The 25302-nt window shown below is 44.0% G+C and overlaps 1 protein-coding gene and 1 long non-coding RNA gene across 2 annotated transcripts; one reads left to right on the top strand and one right to left on the bottom strand.

Moving 5' to 3' along the window:
• The first annotated feature begins 47 nt into the window (after positions 1-47).
• On the top strand, positions 48-12496 carry LOC125441357. Its single transcript, XR_007245832.1, has 3 exons — positions 48-174; positions 7074-7135; positions 11625-12496. It is a non-coding gene; the product is annotated as an uncharacterized LOC125441357 (long non-coding RNA).
• On the bottom strand, positions 10910-22144 carry AHRR (aryl hydrocarbon receptor repressor). Its single transcript, XM_048511899.1, has 7 exons — positions 22067-22144; positions 20649-20778; positions 19711-19844; positions 17781-17980; positions 15764-15825; positions 14648-14777; positions 10910-12445 (listed from the first exon to the last, which is right to left on the bottom strand). Exons 1-7 carry the CDS (start codon positions 22115-22117, stop codon positions 11353-11355), a joined length of 1800 nt encoding a protein of 599 aa, XP_048367856.1. The 5' UTR covers positions 22118-22144; the 3' UTR covers positions 10910-11352.
• Between the last annotated feature and the right edge of the window lie 3158 nt (positions 22145-25302).

The raw sequence follows: 25302 nt of genomic DNA, 5'->3' as shown, positions 1-25302 counted from the left end.
GAAAAAAATCGAGAGGCGCGCGAGGGCGATAAGAAAGGGGCGGGAAACGGGCGGGCGTTGAGAAAGTGGCCGTGTTGGTTCGCTGTGCACCATCCGGATCCTAGTCCTTAGAGACCAGCAAGGTTTTCTGAGCAAAAGTGCTGAGAATTTAAGACTCAGACATGAATATTCAATGTATGTTTGCGGTTTTTTACAAGACTTATTGACCACATTCGTCCTACTTTGTGACTGGTGTAACCAGAGGTGGGATTCAGCAGGTTCTCACCAGTTCCCGAGAGTGGGTTGCTAATTATTTGCGTGTGCCGAGAGGGGGTTACTAATGGGGTCCGCTTTTCCATTAGAAATTCCATTAGGTCCAAAAATCATAAAGTCCTGTTGTTTCCTATGTGGCTGGTCAGCGAAGGCAGAAAACGGGATAATTCTCCCTGTTGGGCTGTTTTAAAAACATGCTTTAGAAATATGGTCAAGTTCCTTGTTTAAGGAAAGTCTCCTTTTGATTTCTAGTAACAAAATTAAGTATTTGAAAGTATTAAGTATTTGTCAGGCAGTCAATTAGAGGAGAAGTAGTTTCTGTTGGCAGTAGACGATAGGACTTGCCATAAAGAGTTTCAATTATGGACAGAAAGAGACCAGCTGGAAATTAGGAACTTTTTTTTACAGTAACAGAAATTATTAATGCCCCACCCCCAGAATGCCCGGCCACGCCCCCGGAATGCCCATCCCCACTGGTGCTACGCCACTGTTTGAATCCCACCACCAAGGGAACCTGTTACTAAAATTTTTGGATCCCACCACTGGGTGTAACCACCAGCCCCTATGCCGGTTATTTGGTCACAGAGCAGGTCACAGGACCTGAACAAAAGTCATTTTTATGACTGCCATAAAGCTGTCAGCTGTCAGCACATAACAGTTACTCAGCAGAACAGAAGAGAACTCCATTGTATTAAGCTATAGATGTAACAAAGTTCTTTCTCTAACCAGCTTCTTTGGCAACAGTAGTTTGCAAGAGAGGAGCCTGTCAGAACTCCGTGTTCCCTTTTGTTCCACTATACCAGCTGCATGAGAACGATGAAGATTCTGACATGTTGAAAGTATCCATATATGTTTTTGCTTTGTATGCAGTTTACTCTTGGCTTGCATCCTGAAAAATGCTTTAAGAAGCTCTGATGCTTGTCATTCGCCGTGACGCTCTCTTGATGCTGACTGGACCCTTTTAGATCTGAATAAATTAATTCATTAATTTAAATTGGTTTTGATTTTTGCTTAATGATCTAAACTTGGTATCTTGGCTTAAAGTAAACGAGAGATCCTGCCTTCCATTGAGGTACCAAAGCAAACTTCTCTCTCTGTGCTAACAGGTTTCCTGTCTTCCATTGAGACTTGTTGAAATCTGAATCAAGACCTATTAAAAGGAAGAATTCCATTGTCTTCCATGGAGACTGATTGGAATCTAAGTCCTGTCTCCCATTAAGACTGATTGGAATCTGAAACAGTTTTTAAACAAAAGAAGTTTCCTGTCTTCCATTGAGACTGATTGGAATCTAGGGTCTGTGCCAACACTGGGACAAAATATCTCCTTTTCTACTTAGTTCCGATGAAAGGAGCTTTGACTCTGTAAAGTTTACTCCCTGGAAATTTTGCGTTATATAGAGTTCATCATTGCAAAAAAAATCTTCAGAAGAATAAAGCTTTTTAAACTTTTTAAAAAGTTTTTTCACTGTTTTAAAAGTTTTTTTAAAGTTTTTTTTAACTGTTTTGCTTTTTTCGGAAAATGTATGTGTGGCCTCTCCAGAGATACGGAAAAAAATAAAAGGCAGCACAGTATAATTATATAAGAATCATGACCAAAGCCAGTGTTGAGGCTGAACTATTTTAATCAGAAATTAATGCTTAGAGAAAATAGAAATAATACAAGACAATCTATGTGATGCTTGTGGGAGTAAGATTACACAACCAAAATTGTTTATAGCAGTAAAATGTGCCTTGAAGGCAGTGGTGGGATCCAAAAATTTTAGTAACAGGTTCCCATAGCGGTGGGATTCAAACTGTGGCGTAGCACCAATGGGGCGGGGCATGATGGGGGCATGGCTGGGCATTCCTGGGGCGGGGCATTCCTGGGCGGGGCTGTGGCAAAGACGCAGCCGCTGCGCCGGTCCTTGGACGGGAAACAAATGCACGCAGGCGCAGGCTGCCACATACGCCGGTGCACCTCCTGCTAGACTGCTTCAAGTTCTGTGTGCTACTGCTGAGAGGAGGGGCGTAACTAAGGCAAAAATCACGTGGCAAAATCACCACTTAGTAACCCCCTCTCGGCACACACAAATAATTAGTCACCTACTCTCGGGAACCTGTGAGAACCTGCTGGATCCAACCTCTGCTTGAAGGGAGCTCCAGCAAACAAAAGGGCAGGGAGACCCAGTCTCCAGAGGTTGGAGCTTTTATACAAAGCAGTGAGCCATAGCAATGATGGACCAGTGTGATAGCCAAATTGGGCTGTTTCCTGGTGGGCCTACAGCCGATCAAAGGATGCCAGTGAGGAGGAAGGTTAGAAAATGACTTTTTTTAAATAACAGGAGCTTCAGCCAGCAAAAGGGCAGGGGCTCTCCTGATCTCTGGGCGTCAGACCTTTTAAACAAACAGATCAGCAGTGGTGGTACATGTGCTGACCATTCTTCTAATACGCTCCACCCTTCCCATGATAACTCTCCTAGACTGCTTTCCAAACTGTCTTCTCGGGGCTGCCACATTTCCATAGTAACATAGGAAGAAGAAGAAGAAGAGTAGAAGAAGAGTTTTGGATTTATATCCCCCCTTTCTCTCCTGCAGGAGACTCAAAGGGGCTAACAATCTCCTTGCCCTTCCCCCCTCACAACAAACACCCTGTGAGGTAGGTGGGGCTGAGAGAGCTCAGAAGAACTGTGACTAGCCCAAGGTCACCCAGCTGGCATGTGTGGGAGTGGACAGGCTAATCTGAATTCCCCAGATAAGCCTCCACAGCTCAAGCGGCAGAGCTGGGAATCAAACCCGGTTCCTCCAGATTAGATACACGAGCTCTTAACCTCCTACGCCACTGCTGCTCCTAATAGAGTGTCATTAGTAGGCAGACTGTCTTCAGGGTGGTTTGCTATTGCTTTCCCCAGTCAGGTACACTTTATCCTCATTCCATATATTTCATTTCGTTTATTATATTTGTAAGCCGCCTTTCTTCTTTTGGGTCCGACAAGTTGGGGGCTCATTTTACAGACTTCGGAAGGGTGGATGGCAGAGTCAACCTGGAGCCAGATACCTGAACCTGAGTTCTATCCAGATTGAACTCAGGTTGTGAGCAGAGCTTTGACTGCATTACTGTAGCTTACCACAGGGTGGTGGTAGTGGAATGAAGCTTTATATTTAGTTGACTTCCTTGATTTCTACCTGTGAGCCTTGCCTGGGTGACATTATTGAACAGCCCTATTTGATGTTTCTTTTAGCATCAGACTTAAAGGGGGGGGGGTTAAAAATGGGGGTTGTGGCACAAAATGGAGTGTGGAGGAGGTGATGTGGACAAATATAATGGTAAGGGGGGGTCGAAAAAGTTCTGGAAATGTTCTAAGTCAGTGGTGGCGAACCTATGGCACGGGTGCCAGAGGTGGCACTCAGAGCCCTCTCTGTGGGCACGCACAGAGTCGTCCTCATCTCCCCCCCCCCCATAAAGGCTGGCCTGGGCCGCTGGGCTCCATTATTAGCATTAAACCTGAGACCTAGTTTTGGGGAAGCAGTGTTGGTAACCCTGTTAAGCGCTGTTAAATCCCACAGATTTTCATGCGAAGAGCTAAAGCGCGATCCTTTACCTGGGAGTAAGCTCAGTTGCTGGCAAAGGGGCTTGCTTCTGAGTAAACCCTCCTAGGGTTGTGTTTCACCACCAAGCTTACTCCCGAGTAATGCACGCCTCAGAGCCAACTGTTTTTTCTAAACTAAAACCTCAGTATTCAGGTTAAATTGCCGGCACTTTGCGATAAATAAGTGGGTTTTGGGTTGCAATTTGGGCACTTTGTCTCAAAAAGGTTCACCATCACTGTTCTAAGTGAACTTGTGCAGAAGAGGCCTGGTTTCTGAGCATGGCAGATTCTTACTTGCCTGCTTTAAGGGTTGGCTGTGCTGGCCTGGAGTGAAGGTAGTCTGGCAGATGCTGGGGTGGAAAGGGACCCTTCAGGGGGCCCATTTTACGCTAAGAGAAGAATAATATCGGAAAAAAGCAACCCTGTGTAGGTTCCAGTGTTGTAACTGACCCAGTCTGCTGTGGCCAAAACACGAGAATGGATGAAGGTGTTGTTATTGCTTCATGAAGCCCTGACCTGGTAGCCCAAGCTAGCTTGCTGTCTTCCAATCTCAGAAGCTAAGCAAGGATTAACTTCTGTGAGTATTTTGTTGGAAGGCAACCAAAGAAGTCCAGAGTTGCAATGCAGAGGCAGGCAACGGCAAACCACATCTGTAAGTTTCTTACCTTGAAAACCTGATGGTTTATGGTTGCCGTAAGTCAGCAGGAATTTGACTGCAGAAATAATAATGAATGATACTGGTGTTTCTCGTGACACCTTGAAGGTTAAGGGCTTATTGTGGTTTAAGATTGGGGAGCTGGAGACCACTTCATCAGATGCATTAATCCAAACTGCAGTGGGCAGATACATTAACATGGGCTAGGGGACTGTGAACGGTGAGCCTATGGGTTGAAGTTCCTTAACTAAGTAGGCAGCCGTTATCACAAATGGCAAAAGTTGTGAATTGTACAAATACAAAGACCTTTATTAGGCATATTTGTGCTACATACAATTACAACAGGAAAAGGTATGACGTATGCTATTAATTCCCTTTTAGCGGCATGACCTGCAATAAGTAATGAGCTATTTTCCCTAAAACCAGAGGATCATTACTATTAAATAGTTTTACCATGCAAACTTGGGGAGACGCTTTGCCCATGATTGATGATAATAGAGCTTCCCTCTGTGAATTATATTTTGGACAGTAACATACAATATGCTCCAGTGTTTCCACTGCAGTAGGAAATGTGGGCATACTCTGTTCGATAGCGGGAGCGTCTCAATCCAACCTTGTAAAAGGTCAGGGGAGAAGAAGAAGAAGAGTTTGGATTTATATCCCCCCTTTCTCTCCTGCAGGAGACTCAAAGGGGCTGACAATCTCCTTGCCCTTCCCCCCTCACAACAAACACCCTGTGAGGTGGGTGGGGCTGAGAGAGCTCCGAGAAGCGGTGACTAACCCAAGGTCACCCAGCTGGCGTGTGTGGGAGTGCACAGGCTAATCTGAATTCCCCAGATAAGCCTCCACAGCTCAGGTGGCAGAGCTGGGAATCAAACCCTAACCCTCCAGATTAGATACACAAGCTCTTAACCTCCTACGCCACTGCTGCTCCTAAGAAGACATTGCATCTGGCTCTAGTCAGAACCCAGCGTTGTTTGGGATCTGAAATTTGTAATAGATAATTGGCCATCTTATCCCTGTCAGGATTGATACCCAGGTGTAATGGGGAGCATGATGTTGCTGCATGCCTGATTAAATCTTGTTGCTCCTGATCAAGCAGTCTAGTTTTAATTAGACTGCATATTTCTTGGGGGTCCCACATCGCTGACTCCTCCAGGGAAAAACTTAATAAGGTGAGTTTACCCATGATTGTGTTCCACCATTCTGAATCTTGCAGGTCAGCTAAGGCCCTGTGTAACATGCTGCCAGAATCTAAGTGAAAGCATAGCCTTGTCCAAAATGTAAAAGTAAGTAGCCATGCTCTAGTGATCAGCCGGTGCATGCCCGCCTCTAAACATAGCACCACATATGGGACACAATGCGGGACTCCAAATATTCTATAAAGAAACGTTGACTGTACCTTTTCTACCGCGTTACTCCAGGCGGAAGTTGTGAATTGTCACTGTGTTTATCTTATATACTTCTGAGTTTGGCATAGAAGTGTCATACATCATACTTTTTGCAGGTTATGATGTTTTAAACCCACATACACAAGTTTGAATATTAGGGTTACCAGCTCTGGGTTAGGAAACAGATGGAGATTTTGGGGGTAGAGTGATTATCTTCACTGCTTTATGTGCTTTTATTGCCTCAAGAACTTTGGCCGTAAAGGTATTAAATAAATAAAAACAAAGTCTAAACAGAATACAGGAACAGAAGGAAATAATCCTATATAGAATATTTATTAAGAAATACTGAATTTTACATTTACAAATAGCAGCAGGGTACACATTGAAATTACAGCAAGAAACCTTTACAAAAAAAAGTTACTCAGTAGTGCAACTGTTAGTCAAACAGACAACAACGCTGTAACTTTTCTTTCAATTATTTTTTCCTTTTCAAAATAACATTTTTTTTAAAAAAAAACATTTTTTGTAAGTTTAGCTTGAACTTGCTACGTATTTTCGGGGCGCTGCTGCTGTAGAAAGAATCACGGCAAACGAAAATCAAACCACTGTCCCCTGGGCTGCTGAAGGATCAGAATTAAGCATATACTGTGTAATGATCTATTAAAGAGCAAAACTGGTAGGTGCAGTAAAACCATATACAGATAATGGCTGATCGCTCCTATGTCACTATGCAAATAGAATCATGGCAGCATACAAATATATAACTGATTACAGTGTATTTATAGTGACATAGGAGTGATCGCCCATGATCTGTATATAGTTTTACTGCACTGCACTTCTATATCAATTTTGCACTTTAATCTATCATTACACAGTGCGATCCCTCAGCAACCTGGGGTATGGTGGTTTGATTTTTATTTGCCATTTGTATAAGGTGACCAGATTGTCACCTTTTCAAACCGGGACCAGGGTGGGCGGGGGCGCGCGCTGCCCTGTGACAGGGTGGGAAACCGGGGAGCGCCCCAGAAGGCAGTGCGGCAGCCTTCCAAAAACCGGGACAGTAAAAAAAACCACGGGACAAATTGGTTTAAGGCGGGACTGTCCCGCCAAAAGCGGGACATCTGGTCACCTTGCGTTTGTACACTGGACCTCAATTTTTTTTCTTTTGTAGAACAAATCATGACTAAAATAATTTTATTTTCTCCACAGCTGCTTGAGTCAATAACTTTCGATCAGAGAGAACCATGGATTAGCCTGAGTATCAGACAAAAGTAGGTGAATCAGCGAGTGCTCATCATGCGAGAAATGCAGGCGAAGCCAAAATTTAAAAGCTCTCAACCAAGCCCTATAAACTAATGAATTTTGGCCCAGTTCTAAACAGAGGGCCGCATACGGTACACAATTTGGCAGGCCCATAATTTTACGGAAAAATTTGGATTGGACAGTATTCAAGGAGTCGTCAACTGCTTGGAGCCAGATAGGTCCTCCATAAAGTAACTGCGCTTCTATCTTAGAGCTAAAGATTTTTAGTGCTGCTGGGACAAGGGAGTGGCCCTTTCCATAAAAGAAGGGTGCAATGTAAGAATAACTGATGGTAGCAGAAGCTGCAATGGCAGCTTTTTTGTCAGGGTAACCAGGAGAGGTTATAAGAAAATGTAATTCCAAGATATTTGTATTGATTAACCTGCTCCACTGGCACTTTATTAATGTCCTTGATTATGTTTTTTTGGTATTGTTTGGCAAAGATCAAAATCTTGGTCTTTTGATAATTGATGACTAGTCCGTTATCTGTACAGTACTGCCCACATCTATTCAGCAGTCGACTAAGTCCAACTTTTGAGCGAGATAGAAGGATGGTATCATCAGCATATAGAAGTATTGGAATATGCCTTGAGCCTAATTTAGGGGCATGGTTATTAATTTCCAATAAGGCTGATGGAAGGTCACTCAAAAATAAATTGAAAAGGGTTGGTGCTAACACACAGCCTTGCCTCACACCTTTAAAGGTAGAAATAGAATCAGTCATGAGACCTTCACGTGAGCACTTAACTCTGCAGTTTGTGTTGGTATAAAGTTGGTATAAAGTTGCCTGATTAGAAAAATAACTTTCAATCGTACACTTGAAGTAACATTCTAAATTGCATCCTTTTATCTGTAAACTGATATTTTTAATCAATAGCCAAATGTAAAACCACCTGAACTGGAAACAGAGTTTTTTTTTCACAAACATGTTTTCTATTTCACGTTAATAATGTTGGACTACTTCAGGAAGGGGGCAAGAAATGCCCCGAATGTTCATTTTAACAGTAAAATTGATTAGGCTAAAATATCACTTTATCCCTTTACATGATTTCTGACTATACTGCTGTCAAACATTGTTCCTTCTTGTTTTTCTGTTGGCAGCAGAATTGTCACTATCAGTTTTCCCTGAAGATCTTTCTGGATGCTCTTACCCCTGAACAGGTCTACTTAGAAGTCCCATTTTACTCAATGGAGAAGTGAAGTTTACTTGCAGGAAACTGTCCTTAGGATTGCAGCTGATGTACACTTTAAATGATATTCCTCTCTAAATTAGTAACACGCTGTAGTATTTAGCCAGCTGTCAGGCCTTATGTATAATTAAATATCCCATGTTAAAATCTGGAATTTGCAAAAATGCAAACAGCACAAGCATGAAATGCGATAAACATTGCTCATCAGATGGCTTCACAAACCTAAAAGTGCAATTTTTTCTATTAAAATACGAATAGAAAGCAAAGCATTACAATATAAAAAAGCAGGAGAGGAGCTGTAGAAGAACCCTCGTTTTGTGTTTTATTATTTACTCTTAAGGCTCACGCTCCATCTCCAGAGTGCAAAGCATCTTGCTTCTGGTTCTACATCACAACGGGTGAAGCATTGCCAGGAGCTGGGCCTGGTGCCCGTCTTGTAGCCTGTAGATGCAGCAGAGCACCAGCCGCTCCTGACAGTAAGAAAGCAAAGGAGCAAGGTTTTCCTGAGAATTGCAAGCAGAGACAATAGAAGAAGAAGAAGAGTTTGGATTTATATCCCCCCTTTCTCTCCTGCAGGAGACTCAAAGGGGCTTACAATCTCCTTGCCCTTCCCCCCTCACAACAAACACCCTGTGAAGTAGGTGGGGCTGAGAGAGCTCTGAGAAGCTGTGACTAGCCCAAGGTCACCCAGCTGGCGTGAGTGGGAGTGCCCAGGCTAATCTGAATCCCCCAGATAAGCCTCCACAGCTCAGGCGGCAGAGCTGGGATCAAACCCGGTTCCTCCAGATTAGATACACGAGCTCTTAACCTCCTACGCCACTGCTGCTCCAATACATTACACTGCAGAGGTACTAACTGTGTCTCTGCAGCCTCAGGATTGGGGGTGCACAGACGAACCTGGAGGCTGAAGATGTTTGTAAGTTCCTCGTCATAAGGCAATTTTTGGTGGGATAAATATAGGGTAGGGGTCCTGAACGTGGTGCCCGTGGGTGCCATCGCACCTGTCAAATATTTGTAAAGTGTGGGGGAGGCTGTTGCCAAGCAAGGTGTCTGATTTGGTCCTTAGAGATTTGATTGGCTGTGCAGATTTTTAAAAATATTGATTTGGCAACAGCTGCCACCACAGCACAAAGGTTTTCACGATGTGTCAGAATTCCAAGGGTGCCCACAGGCTCAAAACATTGGGGACCAATGGCATATGGTCTATAAAAGCCTGAGCATTCCAATAGCTTTTAGCATAATTTTATAAAATTCCACAGTCCTTCATTCATACTCCACCTTTCTCCTCAATGGGAATGTGAAGTAACTTATATCATTCTCCTTATATCCTGTTTATTTTCACAACAAGCCATGGGATAGGTTAGGCTGAGAGAGCATTTCAGCATTCATAGTTTCCTAGCTTGTAAGTTCCTGTTTCTTTGGGGAGGTTTTTTTAATTACACAAGTTTATGTCTCTCTGAACATAAGCCAGTGTAATATTGAATCGACCATTAGAGGGAGCAAACCACATGCAGAACAGAACATACAAACACACCAACCAACAAGCAAGGAAAATGAGAATCTGAAAAAGCTGGTCCAAGGTCATCCAGCAAGCTTCCACGGCAGAGTAGGGATTTGAAGATGAGTCTTCCAGATACTAGTCCAACTACATAATTCGGGTACCATCATGTCATCCTGCCTCACATTCTCAGCATCTTCATATATAGTCAGTCACAAGAAGGCCCAAGTTGGAAAATACCTGGAGATTTTAGAGATGGAGTGTGGGGAAGGTGGGATTTGAGGGGGGGGGGCGACTTCAGTGGGGTACAGTTTCATAGAGCCCACCTTCCAAAGCAGCCATTTTCTCAGGTGAACTGATCTCTGTCAGTTGTAATAGCAAGAGATCTCCAAACACCACATGGAAGTTTGCAACCCTGGTCGCAAGCTAGATCCTGGTGTTGCTAGTCGCAAGCTAGATCATGCCTTTCACACATGGCTTTTCTTCCCCTTTCCACGACAGTTGCCTCGGGCAGAATAGAAATTTCCCTTCCAAATCCCTTGGGTCCTAGGCAAGAACTCCCTATCTTCGGTCTCCACCATCTGTGCTTCTTCTGACATTCTCTTTTCCCTGCCTTTGCCCCTTCTACTAGTATCCTTGGCCTCTTTGAGAGAAAATATAAATAACTGTGGGAAGGGGATCATGCCTGTATAGGGTTCATACTGCATTATTTTTAATGTTGTTAATTAAACCACTGCTCATGCAGTGCGGTGTAGTGGCTAAGAGTGGCGGAATCTAATCTGCAGAACCAGGTTTGATTCCACAGTCCTCTGCATAAGCAGCAGACTCTAATCTGGTAAGCCAGGTTTGTTTCCCCATTCCTACACACTGAGGCCCCTTCCGCACACGCAAAATAATGCATTTTCAAACCACTTTCACAACTGTTTGCAAGTGGATTTTGCTATTCTGCACAGCTTCAAAGAGCACTGAAAGCAGTTTGAAAGTGCATTATTCTGCATGTGCGGAATGAGCCTGAGTCTTTTCAAACTCTCTCGGCCCCATCTACCTCACAAAATGTCTGTTGTGGGGAGGGGAAGGGAACACGAGTTTAAGACGCTTTGAGGGTCCTTTTGGTAAAGAAAAGGGGGCGCATAAAAACCAACTCTTCTTCATAAAACTCTTGAATTACTTGGGTACCATGGCGATTTGGTGACCACCGGCCAAACAAAACAAATTGTTGCATAATTTTTTTGCAACCTTTTTTCCTTTGAAAATATTTAATTTCAGTAGAAATTGTATCTGCAGTGCATCACAGTGTGGCTTTGTAAAAATTAAGGGCACTTCTATGCGCTCTGAATCAGAGTACAGGTCACTCACAATTCATGCATTAAGCAAGGCACAGAGCTTCTCAGCAATAGTCGGTCTGAATCTTGGCAACGGGAAGTCCCTCTTGATGAAGTACTTCCCGTTTCTCTGCACTGTTGATGTTGTGAGCAACACGTGCCCACGTTCTAACATACTACACAGTTTGTTGTGAAAATGTAGATCCCATTATTTTATGAGGCTGAGAACCTGCTAAGGTATTTTCAGAGAAAGTAGCTTGTACTCCATTCCGGCTACTGCCAGATAGAGGTGGAGAATCTAAAGGCTCATGTTTGATTGTTGGAATAAAGCTGGGATTTTTAAACTCACACAGTGTCTTCAGCACCTGGGTATTGAGCTCTCTTTCCTCTGCAAAACCGGTATTATAAAATGGATTACAGCAATATGCTCCTTGCATGTCCTCCATAGATTCTACACCAATGGGATTCTGTGGGCAGGTCTCCTTGTCATCCGCCCCTCTCCCAGGCCCACTTCTGATGAGGTTGCTGTGATGCATCACAAGGCATTGCCAATTATAGGGCGAGTAAACCCAACGTTTTGGACTTTGGCACGGAGGTGGATGCTCGTTGAAACCCAGTTCTGCTTTGAGATGGACCCTGGAGGGGAAATGAGAGGATGGCTTCTTCAACGCACTTTTTTCATCCATCCAGACTTGACTTGGGGAAACGGCATAACTATTAGCTACATTTTCAGAATCTGAATCGTACTCAGTTTTGATCAGCATGTTCTGCGAGTTGTACGGCACTTCTGGAGACATCAGTGGGCACGGCAGTTTCGTATATTCCATGGAATGGCTGTTGGTGGCGTATTGCTGCAAATGTGGATGTTGCTGGCAATTTTCCATGCCGCTCCAGTGCGAAGAACAGGCAGCGGATGAGCCGAAGGGCCGCTGGTCTCTGTGATAAAACGGTTTCGGGGTTTTGTTTGGGCCCATATTCTCATTGTGCTGAGCTCGAGTGCAGGAACTGGACAGATTCCTCGAAGCCCATGTGCCATTAGTGCTGTTGCTGTGCTGAAAACCGAAGAGCGACCCATTAGAACTGAAAAATTCTTGTGCACCGAAACATTCATCGTCGTCATCGTCTGTGTGGTCCTCAAACTTGACTTTTATGCAGTTCTGCTCTTTTTCCATTGTGGTCCATTTACAGTGCTTCGTCAGATCTCCTGTATCCCTGTTCCCTTTCAGGCTCGTTGTGTTGTTTGGTATCTTCTGATGATCTTCTCTTTCCCTTACAACGAAAGTATTAACATGAATCAGCCAAGAATAAAATATTTTCTAAGGCAGAATCATTATACACTCAGGCGAACCAGCGTGGGGTCGTGGTTAAGGTGTTGAACTAGGATCTGGACGACCCGGGTTCAAATCTCCACTTGCACCAAATAAACCAGTGGTGGCGAACCTATGGCACGGGTGCCAGGGGTGGCACTCAGAGCCCTCTCTGTGGGCACGCGCAAACAGAGTGCCCCCCCCCATCTAGGCTGGCTTGGGCCACTGGGCTTGATTATTAGCATTAAACCTAAGACCACAGGTGTCAAATTCGTGGCCCTCCAGATGTATACATGGACTATAGTTCATCATCGCCTTGCCAAAGCGCGCCGGTGCTGGCAGGGGATGATAGGAAGGCCTCCGTAGTCACACTAACATCTGGAGTGGGCCACTTAATTTGGATTGACCGGTAATGCCTAAGACCTAGTTTTGGGGAAGCAGTGTAGGTAACCCTGTTAAGCGCTGCTAAACCCCACTGATTTTCATGTGAAGCACAATCCTTTTACCCGGGAGTAAGCTTGGTTGCATGCAATAGGGCTTGCTTCTGAGTAAACCCTCCTAGGGTCGTGATTCACCCGTTGGAAGAGTTGCACGGCTGCTTCAAAGCAAAGCCACCGACTACCACCAAGCTTACTCCCGAGTAACGCACACTTCAGAGCCCACCGTTTTTTCTAAACTAAAATCTCAGTACTCTGGTTAAATTGCCATGTTGGCACTTCACGATAAATAAGTGGGTTTTGGGTTGCAGTTTGGACACTCAACCTCGAAAAGGTTCGCCATCACTGAAATAAACTTTCTGGGTGGCTGGGGTCTCAGCCTCGACCCCAGCAAGTATTTGGATGGGAGGCCTCCAAGGAATACCAAGATCGGGACACGGAGGCAGGCAATGGCAAAGCGCCTCCCCAACATCTCTTGGCTTGAAAACCCCGCAGGTCACCATACGTCAGATGGCTTGACAGCAAAAAAATTTTAAAAGATTGCACTGTATCAATTTGTTCCTCATTATGTGATTTTGGTTTCATGTAGCGCACATCCGATTTCACAATTACAGAATAACAAATTTAAATATTCCTGTGGATTATTCCAATGGTTATGACCTCTTCATACGAGAGTTTAATTTTTAGCTGTAGTGGTTATGAAACCAGCGTAGATCTATATTTCATTAATGTGTCCAGTCCTGTTTTTTTTAAGACACAACTGTTAGCAGTTCTGTAAAATCTGTCCTGAACACAACACCCATCAATTTCATTGGCTGGTGCTGAGGTTGACATCTGAGAGATCAGTTTCCTTCTCTATCCACAGTGTACTCTTAAGAGCACTTTCCTGAGGGTAAGTCTCATTAAGTGAAGTCCCACAGGGACTCAATCCAATTGGGGAGTGGGGCGAACGGCCCAATGGGGATAGCGTGGGGCTGCACTTGCAGGTTTGCCCCCTTTGCCGGTGTAATGGGGATCTCTGCTGGGGGAGAGGGCAAAGGTGCCGGGAGCTGGCCCCTCCATGGCAGCAAAAGCAAGCCGTGAGTGAAAAAGGGAATTCCTCGCATTAATTTTCATTCATTTCTATCCAGTTTTCAAACACTTGCTCTAAGTGGCCATCAGCCGGAAACAGCAGCACTCAAAACAACATAAAATAAACCATAGAAGTTATTCATCAACAATTACATCACAAAAACAGTAAGTAGCAAATCATAACATCAAGATAAACAGGGCCAGAGAAGTCCACCGAATGGTTATCAGATTAAAAAAGGTTTTACCTGGTGCCTGAATGGCAATAATTATGGCATCAGATGGAACTTGTTGGAGCAGAATGTTCCACACTGCCCAGAGCCCTTCATAGGTGGGCGGTATAGTAAGTAAGTGAATGAATGAATGAATGAATGAATGAATGAATGAATGAATGAATGAATGAATGAATGAATGAAAAGGCCGTACACCAGGGTGGCCAACCTATGGTGCTCCAGATGTTCATGGACTAAAATTCCCATCAGCCCCTGTCGGAATGGCCAATGGGCCATGCTGGCAGGGACTGATGGGAATTGTAGTCCATGAGCATCTGGAGCACCATAGGTTGGCCACCCTTACACCTTTCTATAATCACACTTTTTATGGAAATTATCTCTGATTTTTAAAGCTTTTCTGTTTCGAAAGCTTTTCAGCACACTCACTTGGGGGCTTGCTCCAGGGCACCGACATATTCAGATGAACCATTTCGGCAACCGACTTGTGCATTCGCTTGTATCCAAACCCACTGGTCTTCATTCGCCTGCCATTTCATCATGTCTTTATTAGTCCTTCCTATGGAGGTTGAATACAAAAGCAGGTGAGTAGAAAATATTTTACCTAACATTCTTATGGTTTGTTAATATTTCACAAGGTTAAGAAGCTGTTATGCACTGTACAAAAACAGAAATCCCTGCACAGAATTTGCACAGGTAGACCAAATCATGCTTTCTGCTGGTGGAAAATATGCTCATCAGTTGGAAGCAGGTGATTTTTGCAGACCTCATGCTGCTCCCTCTTTCCCCACGGGCACAATTTCAAGATCACGGTTGGCTGCAGCCCAAGAGATAAACAGAGAAGTTTGCTTCCCTGAATGAGAGCCAACAAGCAGGTGCACTCTAATCTGGAGAACCGGGTTTGATTCCCCACTCTTGCCACTTGAACTGTGAAGGCTTATCTGGTGAATCAGATCAGCTTGTGCACTCCGACACATACCAGCTGGGTGACCTTAGGCTAGCCACAGTTCTTTGGAGCTCTCTCGGCCTCACCCACCTCACAGGGTGTTTGTTGCGGGTGGGGGAGAAGGGAAAGGAGATTGTGAGCCCCTTTGAGTCTCCTTCCAGGAGAGAAAGGCAGGATATAAATCCAACTCTTCTTCCTTATGCTAGATAGGAACCACCCTTCATTCATTTAAATGTGCAAATTCACACATTTAAAAGTTTTCAAGGCTACCAGACCAGTTTGTATGAGAGATGGTGTTTTGAGTTCCCAGCTGGTGAAACATCATGCTACTGGAACATGGCCAAACAGCCCGGATACCCAACAACCCTTCAGTGATTCCGGCCATGAAAGCCTTCGACAATACAAAAAAGTGAAATGTTGGCCAGTCTAGAAATGGTCTGGCACAATATATACAATCTGACATATGTAGTCATAAAATACATACTTAGAACAGATGGCTCCCAAACATCTCTCCCTACTGAACTATACTTAAAGAAATCATTGAATGTAAACCCAAAAGTAGAATTAAAAGGAAAAAATACATAGGTGAAATGACATACCTTCTATGAAATTGCTTCTTCCGTGCAAATCAGCCACACATTGTCCTGACATGGCCTTTGAACTCCCAAAAAGAGATGACAGAAAGCAGCTTAATAAACCATTGTACAGTTAAAATATTTTCTAGCGTCCCAATGAAAGTTACAACCCCTGCACCACTATGGCTCTTATTTTTTTTAAAAACCAACACTCTGCATGCTACAGAAAGTGTTCCTAGTTCTATTATAGAACTTCCAACTCTGGGACATACACTATAGAATTTCTATAGTATATGTCCCAAAGTCCTGGAGATGGAAGGTGCCTTATATAGCCATGTAGTTCAATTATCCACTGAATGTAGGATATTGATCACTATAGCTCTCCCAACAGATGGATGTCCACTACTTTTGCTTGAAGACTTCCAATGAGGGAATGCGCTGACTACCAAGTAATTGGCTCCGTTGCCGGACGGCTCTTATCCTTAGAAAGTTTCTCCTAGGGCACAACCAAACTCTCCCCTCCAAGTCCATTAGATTTGTTCTTGCACTCTGGAGCAGCAGAGGGGAAGTCTTTTCCCTGTTCCATGAGACAGAACTTCAAGGATTTGAAGAGCATGCATGGAGGGATCTCCCTTTGTCACATGACAAAGCGAAAGGACTTTGTTTTGATCAGATTGGTAGTCTGATACTTTATGGTTATGGCAGGTGGCAGTATGGAATTGTTTTGATTCATTAAAATATTTACACTCTGCCTTTCTCAGACTGAAGGTAGCTAGCAAGTTGCCGGTATAGCAGTGATATATAATAAAACCAGTTCCTGTTCATAAATGTGAGCACCTATGAGCCAAAGCATATGGGAGCAAAAGAACCCCAAATCCAAATTATTAATTTCTTTTTAAAAAAGTTCAACCACCATGTTTATATGATACATAAAAGCTCCTAATTTTAAGAGCAGAAAGAATAGATGTCATTACAGAGAGCGTAACTCCTTTATTGCTCCCAGCCAAGAGAAATAAAAGGTGAAAATCACGTGATCAGACAGGACACATAGTAAAAGAGGAGTTATAAAGAAAGCTCTTTGACTAAACTAAATAAAAAATGAGTTAATGATTCAATATCTGCTCTTCTGCATGAACACGCTCTCTGGGCGAGAGGGACTCCAGCACAGCAGACTGTAGTTTCTGCCGAAGGCAGTACGTTTTACCTCAGCTAAAATAATAAAGCTTGACAACGTGGACCATCAAACATCATCATAAACACAGCCAGCCCACAACGAAATGGTTCTTTTTAAGAGTTCCAGAATCCTCTTTTACAGCAGGCTCAGCACGAAAAACTTCTTTTGAGAAGAAAACCAATCAGACCGTTTACCTCCGCATGCAGAGGAGGAAATTCGATATAACCAAGTGGCAACAAAGAGAAAATTAAGTATTTCTGAAAGTGCAACACGTTTCCCAAACTAGGGATGAAATTTTTGATGCCCAGAACCGGGGGGGGGGGGGGGTAAATCTCACATCTCATCTTGACACTTCCCCCTCCCTACCCTTCCCCCCAGGGTGGGTGGGCCACGACCAGATGATGGCCCCCATCCCCTTTCTCCGAGGGTGGGCGGGCCATGACCAGATGACGGGCCCCCTTTCCCCTCCCTCCCCTCCCCCCCATGGTGGGTAGACCCGATCAGATGACAGGCCCCCTTCTCCCCTCTCCTTTGCTCCCTCTCCTCCTTCCCCTAATGTTGGTGGGTGTGTCATAATTAGACGCCGGCCCGCTTTCCCCTCCCTCCCCCCAATGGATGTACACCAGGCTAGCCCAGTCTCATCAAGATCTGAGAAGATAAGCAATGTCACACACAGTTTGTGAATGGGAGGCTATGAAGGACAGAGACAATGACAAAAATGTCTCTTGCCTCGCAAATCCTGTGACCTTGCTGTAAATCAGCTGTGATGTGTTGGCACTTTCTACCCCCACCCTTAAAAGGTTCAGCTCTTTTTACAAGCAAAATCTCCAGTGAAGATTTTTTTAAAAAAAATGCATTTATTCTTACTTCATATATATTGGGGCAGCGTTATCGGACCTGCATTTTGCTTTTGCGAGAAGGCTTTTTAACTTCATGTCAGTCGCAGAAGGAAGCAAAACGGGTACAACCATGCAGAATAAAGCCAGCTGAGGAGGCAATACTGTTCCAGAGGAAGATTTCTTTCTTTGCCCAAAAAGAAATTTGAGTTTGCCTTGAAATTGCATTGTCTGAAAAAGTAAAAATACAAAGAAAGTTCTCGAACGTTGATTGTACAAAAGCCAGGAAGAGCTTCCGATCATAACATTCCGATGGATGTCTGTGGTATTGTTGGCAGGATCTACTCAGTGGTGGGATTCAGCAGGTTCGCACCGCTTCGGCAGAACCGATTGTTAAAATGGTGCTTGTAAACAATCAGTTGTTAGATTGGGGTGCTGTGTGGTTTCTGGGCTGTATGGCCGTGTTCTAGCAGCATTCTCTCCTGATGTTTTGCCTGCATCTGTGGCTGGCATCTTCAGAGGATCTGATAGTAGGAATGGAAAGCAAGTGGAGTATATATACTGTGAGGTCAAAAGGTGAGGCCCTCTGAATAGAGTAGCCTGGTATGTGAGTCACAAAGAAGTTTGTAGCCTGGGAGTAACAATGAAGATAGCAAGGTCAATAGGTGAATGCATCTGCTATCTCCATTGTTACTCCCAGGCTACATTGATCTTGCTATCTTCATTGTTACACCCGGGCTACAGACTTCTTTGTGACTCACATACCAGGCTACTCTATTCAGAGGGCCTCACCTTTTGACCTCACAGTATATATACTCCACTTGCTTTCCATTCCTACTATCAGATCCTCTGAAGATGCCAGTCACAGATGCAGGCGAAACGTCAGGAGAGGATGCTGCTAGAACACGGCCATACAGCCCGGAAACCACACAGCCCCCCAGTGATTCCGGCCGTGAAAGCCTTCGACAATACAGTTGTTAGATTAATTGAATTCCCACCACCGGAACTGGTTGTCAAATTACTTGAATCTCACCAGTGGATCTACCTATTTCACAAAATCCAAATGCTAATCAGTACCTCAGTGTAGATTAAACTAAGGACTCTTCCACACGAGAGGGTTATAGTGTTTCATGCCCTCAAATGCCTCATGTTATTTTTTTTTTAATTTCCACACAAGTTGTTTGGAGTTTGGGTTTCAAAACATTTTCTCTTCATTTTTTCCCCTCTACGTTTTCTCCGAGCTCTTGACCTTCTCTGCATGCACAGTTTACCATGGATTTTCCCAGTGGGAACATCTGTGGTAAACTGTGCTTGTAGAGAAGGTCAAGAGCTTGGTGAAAACATAGCAGGGAAAAATAATAGTGGTGAAAACCTTGCCTCTTGGAAACATTTTCTGTGAAATCATTCAGCACCCTTCCTCCCTCCTTTCGCGTTGGGTTTGTTTCCTCTTTGTTTCTTCGGTTGCTTATGTTCCACACGCTACTGCTGAAAACATTTTCCTAATCGTGGTGGGATGTCATCTATGATGGAGAAGAACAACCCTCCCCCTTTCTCCTTTGCGCATGTGCTGCAGTGTTACTGGGCAGTTACATTTGGAAGCAGCAATTCAAAAATGTCTCAGCCTCCATTTCTACCACTGAGAACCAGAGGTGGGATTCAGCAGGTTCTCATCAGTTCCCGAGAGCGGGGCGCGAGTTTGACATCTATGTAGTCCCTTTGCTAACATAACCCCCCTACAAAAAAAAAAAGAAAAGAAAGAGGCAAAGCCATTCCCTGGACCACATGCTGCTGAAGAAGAGGATCTTGTGCTAGATCCCCCAATCTGCTATTCCCCCCCTCTCTCTCTGACAATGGGCTTTGCTGCTAGTCTATCTCATAAACAAACATTCTGTTTCCACATTTCACACAGTGACAGATGGTTGTTTTGAAATGCACAATTCACAAAAAAATGGTTCACTTACAAGGAAGCCAGAAGTCGTATCTAAAAGGCAGCGGATTCGACAGGTAAAACGACGGCTTAAAAAGGGTGAAAATTCGGTTGGCATCATGTCATTTTCCTGCGCTTTAAACATTTTATTAAGGATGAATTCTTCTCCTAAGAACAATAATTATGGAAGAAACTTAATAAACAGTTCTAATAAGCACTGGAGCAAGGGAACAGTTGGCAGGGAGAGAGGGGCGGTGGAAACAGGGTGAGGGGAAATCGCAGAGGGGTAATGTGGGGAAAGAAACAGCAGAAAGCTCTGGATGGTAGGAGAAGGAACAGCTGTACGAGGTCAAGGAAAGGGGCGGCGGGGAGCAAGAAAAATGAGATGGCAATAAGTTGGTAGAGGTGGAAAGTGCCATCATGTTGTCGCCAACTTGTGGCAACCTCACACATAGGTGTCAAACTCGTGGCCCTCCAGATGTTATGGACTACAGTTCCCATCATCCCCTGCCAGCATCATGCTGGCAGGGGATGATGGGAACTGTAGTCCATAACATCTGGAGGGCCACGAGTTTGACACCTGTGTTAGGGTTATCAAGGCAAGAGGCAAGCAGAAGTGGTTTGGCTTTGCCTGCCTCTGTGTAGCAACCCCAGTCTCCTTGGTGGTCCCCCAACCAAACACTAACCAGGAATGACCCTGCTTAGCTTCCCAGATCTGACGAGATCAAGCTAGCCTAGACTATCCAGGTGAGGGCTAGTGGTAATGAGCTGAGAGTAGGGAAACACAATATATAAGAACATAAGAACAAGCCAGCTGGATCAGACCAGAGTCCATCTAGTCCAGCTCTCTGCTACTCGCAGTGGCCCACCACGTGCCTTTGGGAGTTCACATGCAGGATGTGAAAGCATTGGCATCTCCTTCCTTTTGTCCCGTTCCTTCTTGCGGGTCTACAGAATATTACTCTAACTCACCTTCCTCTGTGTGTGTGTGTTGTCCAGGCCGCAGTTGTGGTGGATTCATAGCCCAGTGCAGTTGTCTACAGAAATCTTGTCGGTCATCCACGTGAATATAATCATATATATTTTGATTCATGACATCAGTCTGAAACAGTGACAGCATATTTATATGGCACGTTCATTTTTAAAGCATATAGAAATGTAGGGTTTCTTGGAAAGTGAATACCTTTCTAGATGTTAGCTGATAACATTATCTACCTTCTTCTCTATAACGCATCTAGATTTTAATAAGCAGCGATTTCAGTTTTATGGGTGTATTTTATCCACGTGAATATAATCATCTATATTTTGATTCATGACATCAGTCTGAAACAGTGACAGCATATTTATATGGCACTTTCATTTTTAAAGCATATAGAAATGTAGGGTTTCTTGGAAAGTGAATACCTTTCTAGATGTTAGCTGATAACATTATCCACCTTGTTCTCGATAACACATCTACATTTTAATAAGCAGCGATTTCCGTTTTATGGGTGTATTTTATTGTAGGCTTGATTTTTTTGTGGTACCAGTATGATGTTATTTTATTGTATTTTACTGCATTTTCTTGGATTTAACTGTTAACGTATGTTATTGTAATTTGTAAGCCACCTTGAATATGACTATAGAAAGGCAGGGTATAAATACTTTTACTAAATAAATTTAAAAAAATGCATGGAACTGTCCTTCAGTTAATGCAAAATGAAGATGCTGGTCTATCAACAAAGTTGTTGCAAGCATGGTTTGCTTGTGCTAAAACACCTTCACTGATTGCCTATCCATTTCACCTTTAAAACCCCTTTGTGACCTGGTACCCATTCATCCAAAAAAGGATCTCTATATGCAGTGATGGGATCCAAAAATTTTAGTAACAGGTTCCCATGGTGGTGGGATTCAAACTGTGGCATAGCGCCAATGGGGCTGGGCGGAAGGGGCTTAGGCCATCTTTCACAGCCTTTAGAAAAATACGGAAAGCAATGCAGTTTAGGAAGTGAGGGGTGGTATCAGGGGTGTAGCTGCAATGGGAACATTTGGGGCGGCTTGCTCCGGGTGCCGCCATTGCAGTCACATGTTGGGGCGGGGGTGGGGCGTGGTGTGTCGGGGCGAGAGGGGGCACGTGGGCAGTTCATGCCTTGGGCGCTCTTCCCCCTCCCTTCGTCACTGGGTGGTATATGAGCTGAGCTCTGAGAATTCTCTACTGCCTTATTCCTAATTGTTGATTTTTAACTGAATTTTAAAATTTCTGGTGAACTATCTTCACTAAGCAAAGAAGCACGTTACATGAATAAAATATGTTTCCAAGCGAACAGGGAAAAATGGCAGCAGGACAAATGACTGTATTGCAAACTCAGAACAACATGCAACAGTCCAGCAGTTCATTTCTTCATATTTACCTGATGAAATCCGAGATAATCCACAATTGTCGGGGATGCGTAGAATACCATTCCGTCAACACTTACCACCAGTGCAAAACCACTTAATGCCTGGGAAAGAGAGGGGAAAAAATAAAATAACTGATAAAACAAAAGGGTTCAAAGGTTTCACTCTTTCATACCTATGTTGCCATCTTCTATACACAGTGACCTATCATATCCTTTTTCTTCCTTTTGTTATGGACTTAACCAAAAAATCCTTTTTTAAAAATTGTGTTTAACCTCTCCAGTAAGTCTGAGTTTATTCTGAAATTTGCTTTTCTGCCTTTCTCCCTACATGTCCTGGCTATTTGTTTGAAATTCTTCTTTGGTGATTTCCCTCCTTTTCCATTTCTTTTTTTAAAAAAAATAATTTTAATTGACATTTTAAGACAATATAAAAACATATTTTAGATGCAATTAGATAACAGTGTATATCTTCCTTCTTTTGACATTGGGTTACCTAGTACAGAAGAGAGGTAAAGGAAAGAAGAAAAAAGAAAGCAATTATCCTCTCTAACATCTTCATTTGTATAGTGAATTATCTATCCCTCTTAACCATATATCCTCCCACCCATGAATCCAATTAAGACAGGAATATAACACCGTTGTGGGTTAAAATAAAGAAGCCATACATCTGTACAGCTTAACTGAAACAGGATGGTACAAAACTCCTCTCTCCCCTTTCTTGTACATGTCCCTTTTAAATCTCAGCTAAGTTGAAAGTTTTTTAGAACATAAGAACATAAGAACTAGCCTGCTGGATCAGACCAGAGTCCATCTAGTCCAGCACTCTGCTACTCATAGTGGCCCACCAGGTGCCTTTGGGAGCTCACGTGCAGGATGTGAAAGCAATGGCCTTCTGCTGCTGCTGCTGCTCCTGAGCACCTGGTCTGCTAAGGCATTTGCAATCTGAGATCAAGGAGGATCAAGATTGGTAGCCATAAATCGACTTCTCCTCCATAAATCTGTCCAAGCCCTTTTTAAAGCTATCCAGCTTAGTGGCCATCACCACCTCCTGGTTTCCTTAGACACCTCCCACTTTTCCTCCTCATTGGAACTGTTTGAAATCGTGCCTTCAAGATCTCACTTTTAAGAAACTCTCATCCATCATTCACTCCCTTCTCTTTTAATATTCTTAACCATAGGATCACACCTAGTAGTTTCCTCAGTTAACTGAAATTAGCTTTCTTGAAGTCTAGAACGCATGTCTGACTACACTTGGCATCCTCTTTCCACTGTATAACAAACTCCAGGAGAACATGATCACTCTCACGTAAGGATCCTACTGCTTCCACTTCATTAACCAGGTCATCATTGTTGATCAGGAGCAGATCTAAAACAGCCAGTCCTGTTGTTGCCTCTTCCGCCATGAAACTGTTTGCAAGGCAAATGAGGAATTTGTTGGACATTACTCCCTGTGGAGAAATGGCTCCCCCCCCTCCCTTTCCTTTTTCTTTCCTCCCCTCCTCCCATCAGGTATCATAGACTTGGGGGACTTGGAAATTCCAGAGAAACATCAGGAAATGCTACCTGACCTAGGGGGAAATGATATCTTGACCTAGACTGACCTAGTCAAAGGAAGGTGGGGTCTGGGATCTGATAAATTGCTGGGAGTGAAGGGGCGGAGGTCTCTTTTCTCTTTCCTTAAGCTGGAGGGCAGACTTCATGCCTGAGCTGTGGAAGGCAGCAGCCATTTCCTGGACCATGTGCTCCATCAGCTAATGTGAGCTCTTGGAGAACTGCAACTTTTAAAGCTTTAAGGACCTATGCTGCTTTCCACCATCTACTAGCTAGGGTATGTATAAGTGATAGGGGAAGGGGATTTGCGTTTTATCTCCTTTGCTTTGTAAACCCTTGCTCCATCTTGTGCTGTGATAAAACATACTGGTAATCTGGGGTGCTGTGTGGTTTCCGGGCTGTATGGCCGTGTTCTAGCAGCAGTCTCTCTTGACGTTTCGCCTGCATCTGTGGCTGGCATCTTCAGAGGATCTGATAGTAGGAATGGAAAGCAAGTGGAGTATATATACTGTGAGGTCAAAAGGTGAGGCCATCTGAATAGAGTAGCCTGGCATGTGAGTCACAAAGAAGTCTGTAGCATGTGAGTAACAATGAAGATAGCAAGGTCAATAGGTCCACTTGATTTCCATTCCTACTATCAGATCCTCTGAAGATGCCAGCCACAGATACAGGTGAAACGTCAGGAGAGAATGCTGCTAGAACATGGCCATACAGCCCGGAAACCACACAGCACCCCAGTGATTCCGGCCGTGAAAGCCTTCAACAATACTGGTAATCATTTTCTTTTTAATAACTACTTTTTAAACCTTACATGTGGAGGACAGTCCTCTGTACCATGTATGCCCTACTGTCTTGGACACGCTATTTAAACAGGAGGTAAAGGAAGGCTGAGCAGCTTTTCCTGCAGGACCTCAAATCTTCCCTTTGGAACCCAGGAGAGGGGAACCAAGCGGGAAACTGAGGCAGATGCCTCAGACAGTTGGAAAGGAAGCTGGGAAATCCTGATCTTCCCCAGCGGGCAGTCCTCAAATGATCAGGTGGTGGCAGCAGATTACCCAGAGAGAAAACTAGCCCTCCCCAGGAAAAGTTGGCAAGTCCTGGGGATGTGCAGAGCGCGAAATAGGGCCTGCCAGCCAAAAGCAAGCCCGTTTCACCACACTCCCATTACTACTACTTTTTTCCTTTCTGAAAGTGTGGTCATGTGTTTCAGGAAGGCATCGTCCAACTCTTCAGTTTGGCTTGGGGTCTGCAATAGACCCTTGCAACGAACTCACTGTTTCTGTCTCTTCTGTCACTTGCACACTCTCTAAGGGCTGACTCTGGAGCTCCTGTACTTGTTTCTTATCCTCGCTGACAAGGGAGAGAACGTCAAAGCTATTCTGTAGCTTCAAACTCACAGAATGCTCCCTGGTCCTATGTGTCACATTCCTCTAGTTGGCCATGCAACAGTTGGCCTCCAGTTGCGTTTGAGAGCTGCTGTCCTCCTCAGAGAGATTCCCGGAGTGTTCCTCACCCAGTACCATCTGTTCCACTCTGTCCAGGAAATCCTCATTCTGCTTAACAAGCTTTTCTCTGTGCTGTCCCTCAAAATAAAAAAGATTTCTTTTCTGGCTGGAGTGTTGTTTCATTTTGATCCTGTTTCCTGGATGATCACTGTAGATAAGGCTTTGCCTTGAGCTTCTCAAAGACAACCTACA

Source organism: Sphaerodactylus townsendi, linkage group LG11 (genome assembly GCF_021028975.2).
Source record: "Sphaerodactylus townsendi isolate TG3544 linkage group LG11, MPM_Stown_v2.3, whole genome shotgun sequence".
NCBI lineage: Eukaryota > Metazoa > Chordata > Lepidosauria > Squamata > Sphaerodactylidae > Sphaerodactylus > Sphaerodactylus townsendi.
The sequence above is the reverse complement of the archived record's forward strand: the minus strand, read 5'-3'. Positions and strand labels throughout refer to the sequence as shown.

Excerpts from the sequence above, each read along its gene's own strand:
- AHRR (XM_048511899.1), bottom strand. The coding sequence starts at position 22,117 with ATGGTATTCTACGCATCCCCGACAATTGTGGATTATCTCGGATTTCAT. Across the intron at positions 19,845-20,648 it reads ACACACACACACAGAGGAAG|GAGAAGAATTCATCCTTAAT; the intron begins GTGAGTTAGAGT and ends TATTGTTCTTAG. Across the intron at positions 17,981-19,710 it reads ATACGACTTCTGGCTTCCTT|ACAATGCAATTTCAAGGCAA; the intron begins GTAAGTGAACCA and ends TTACTTTTTCAG.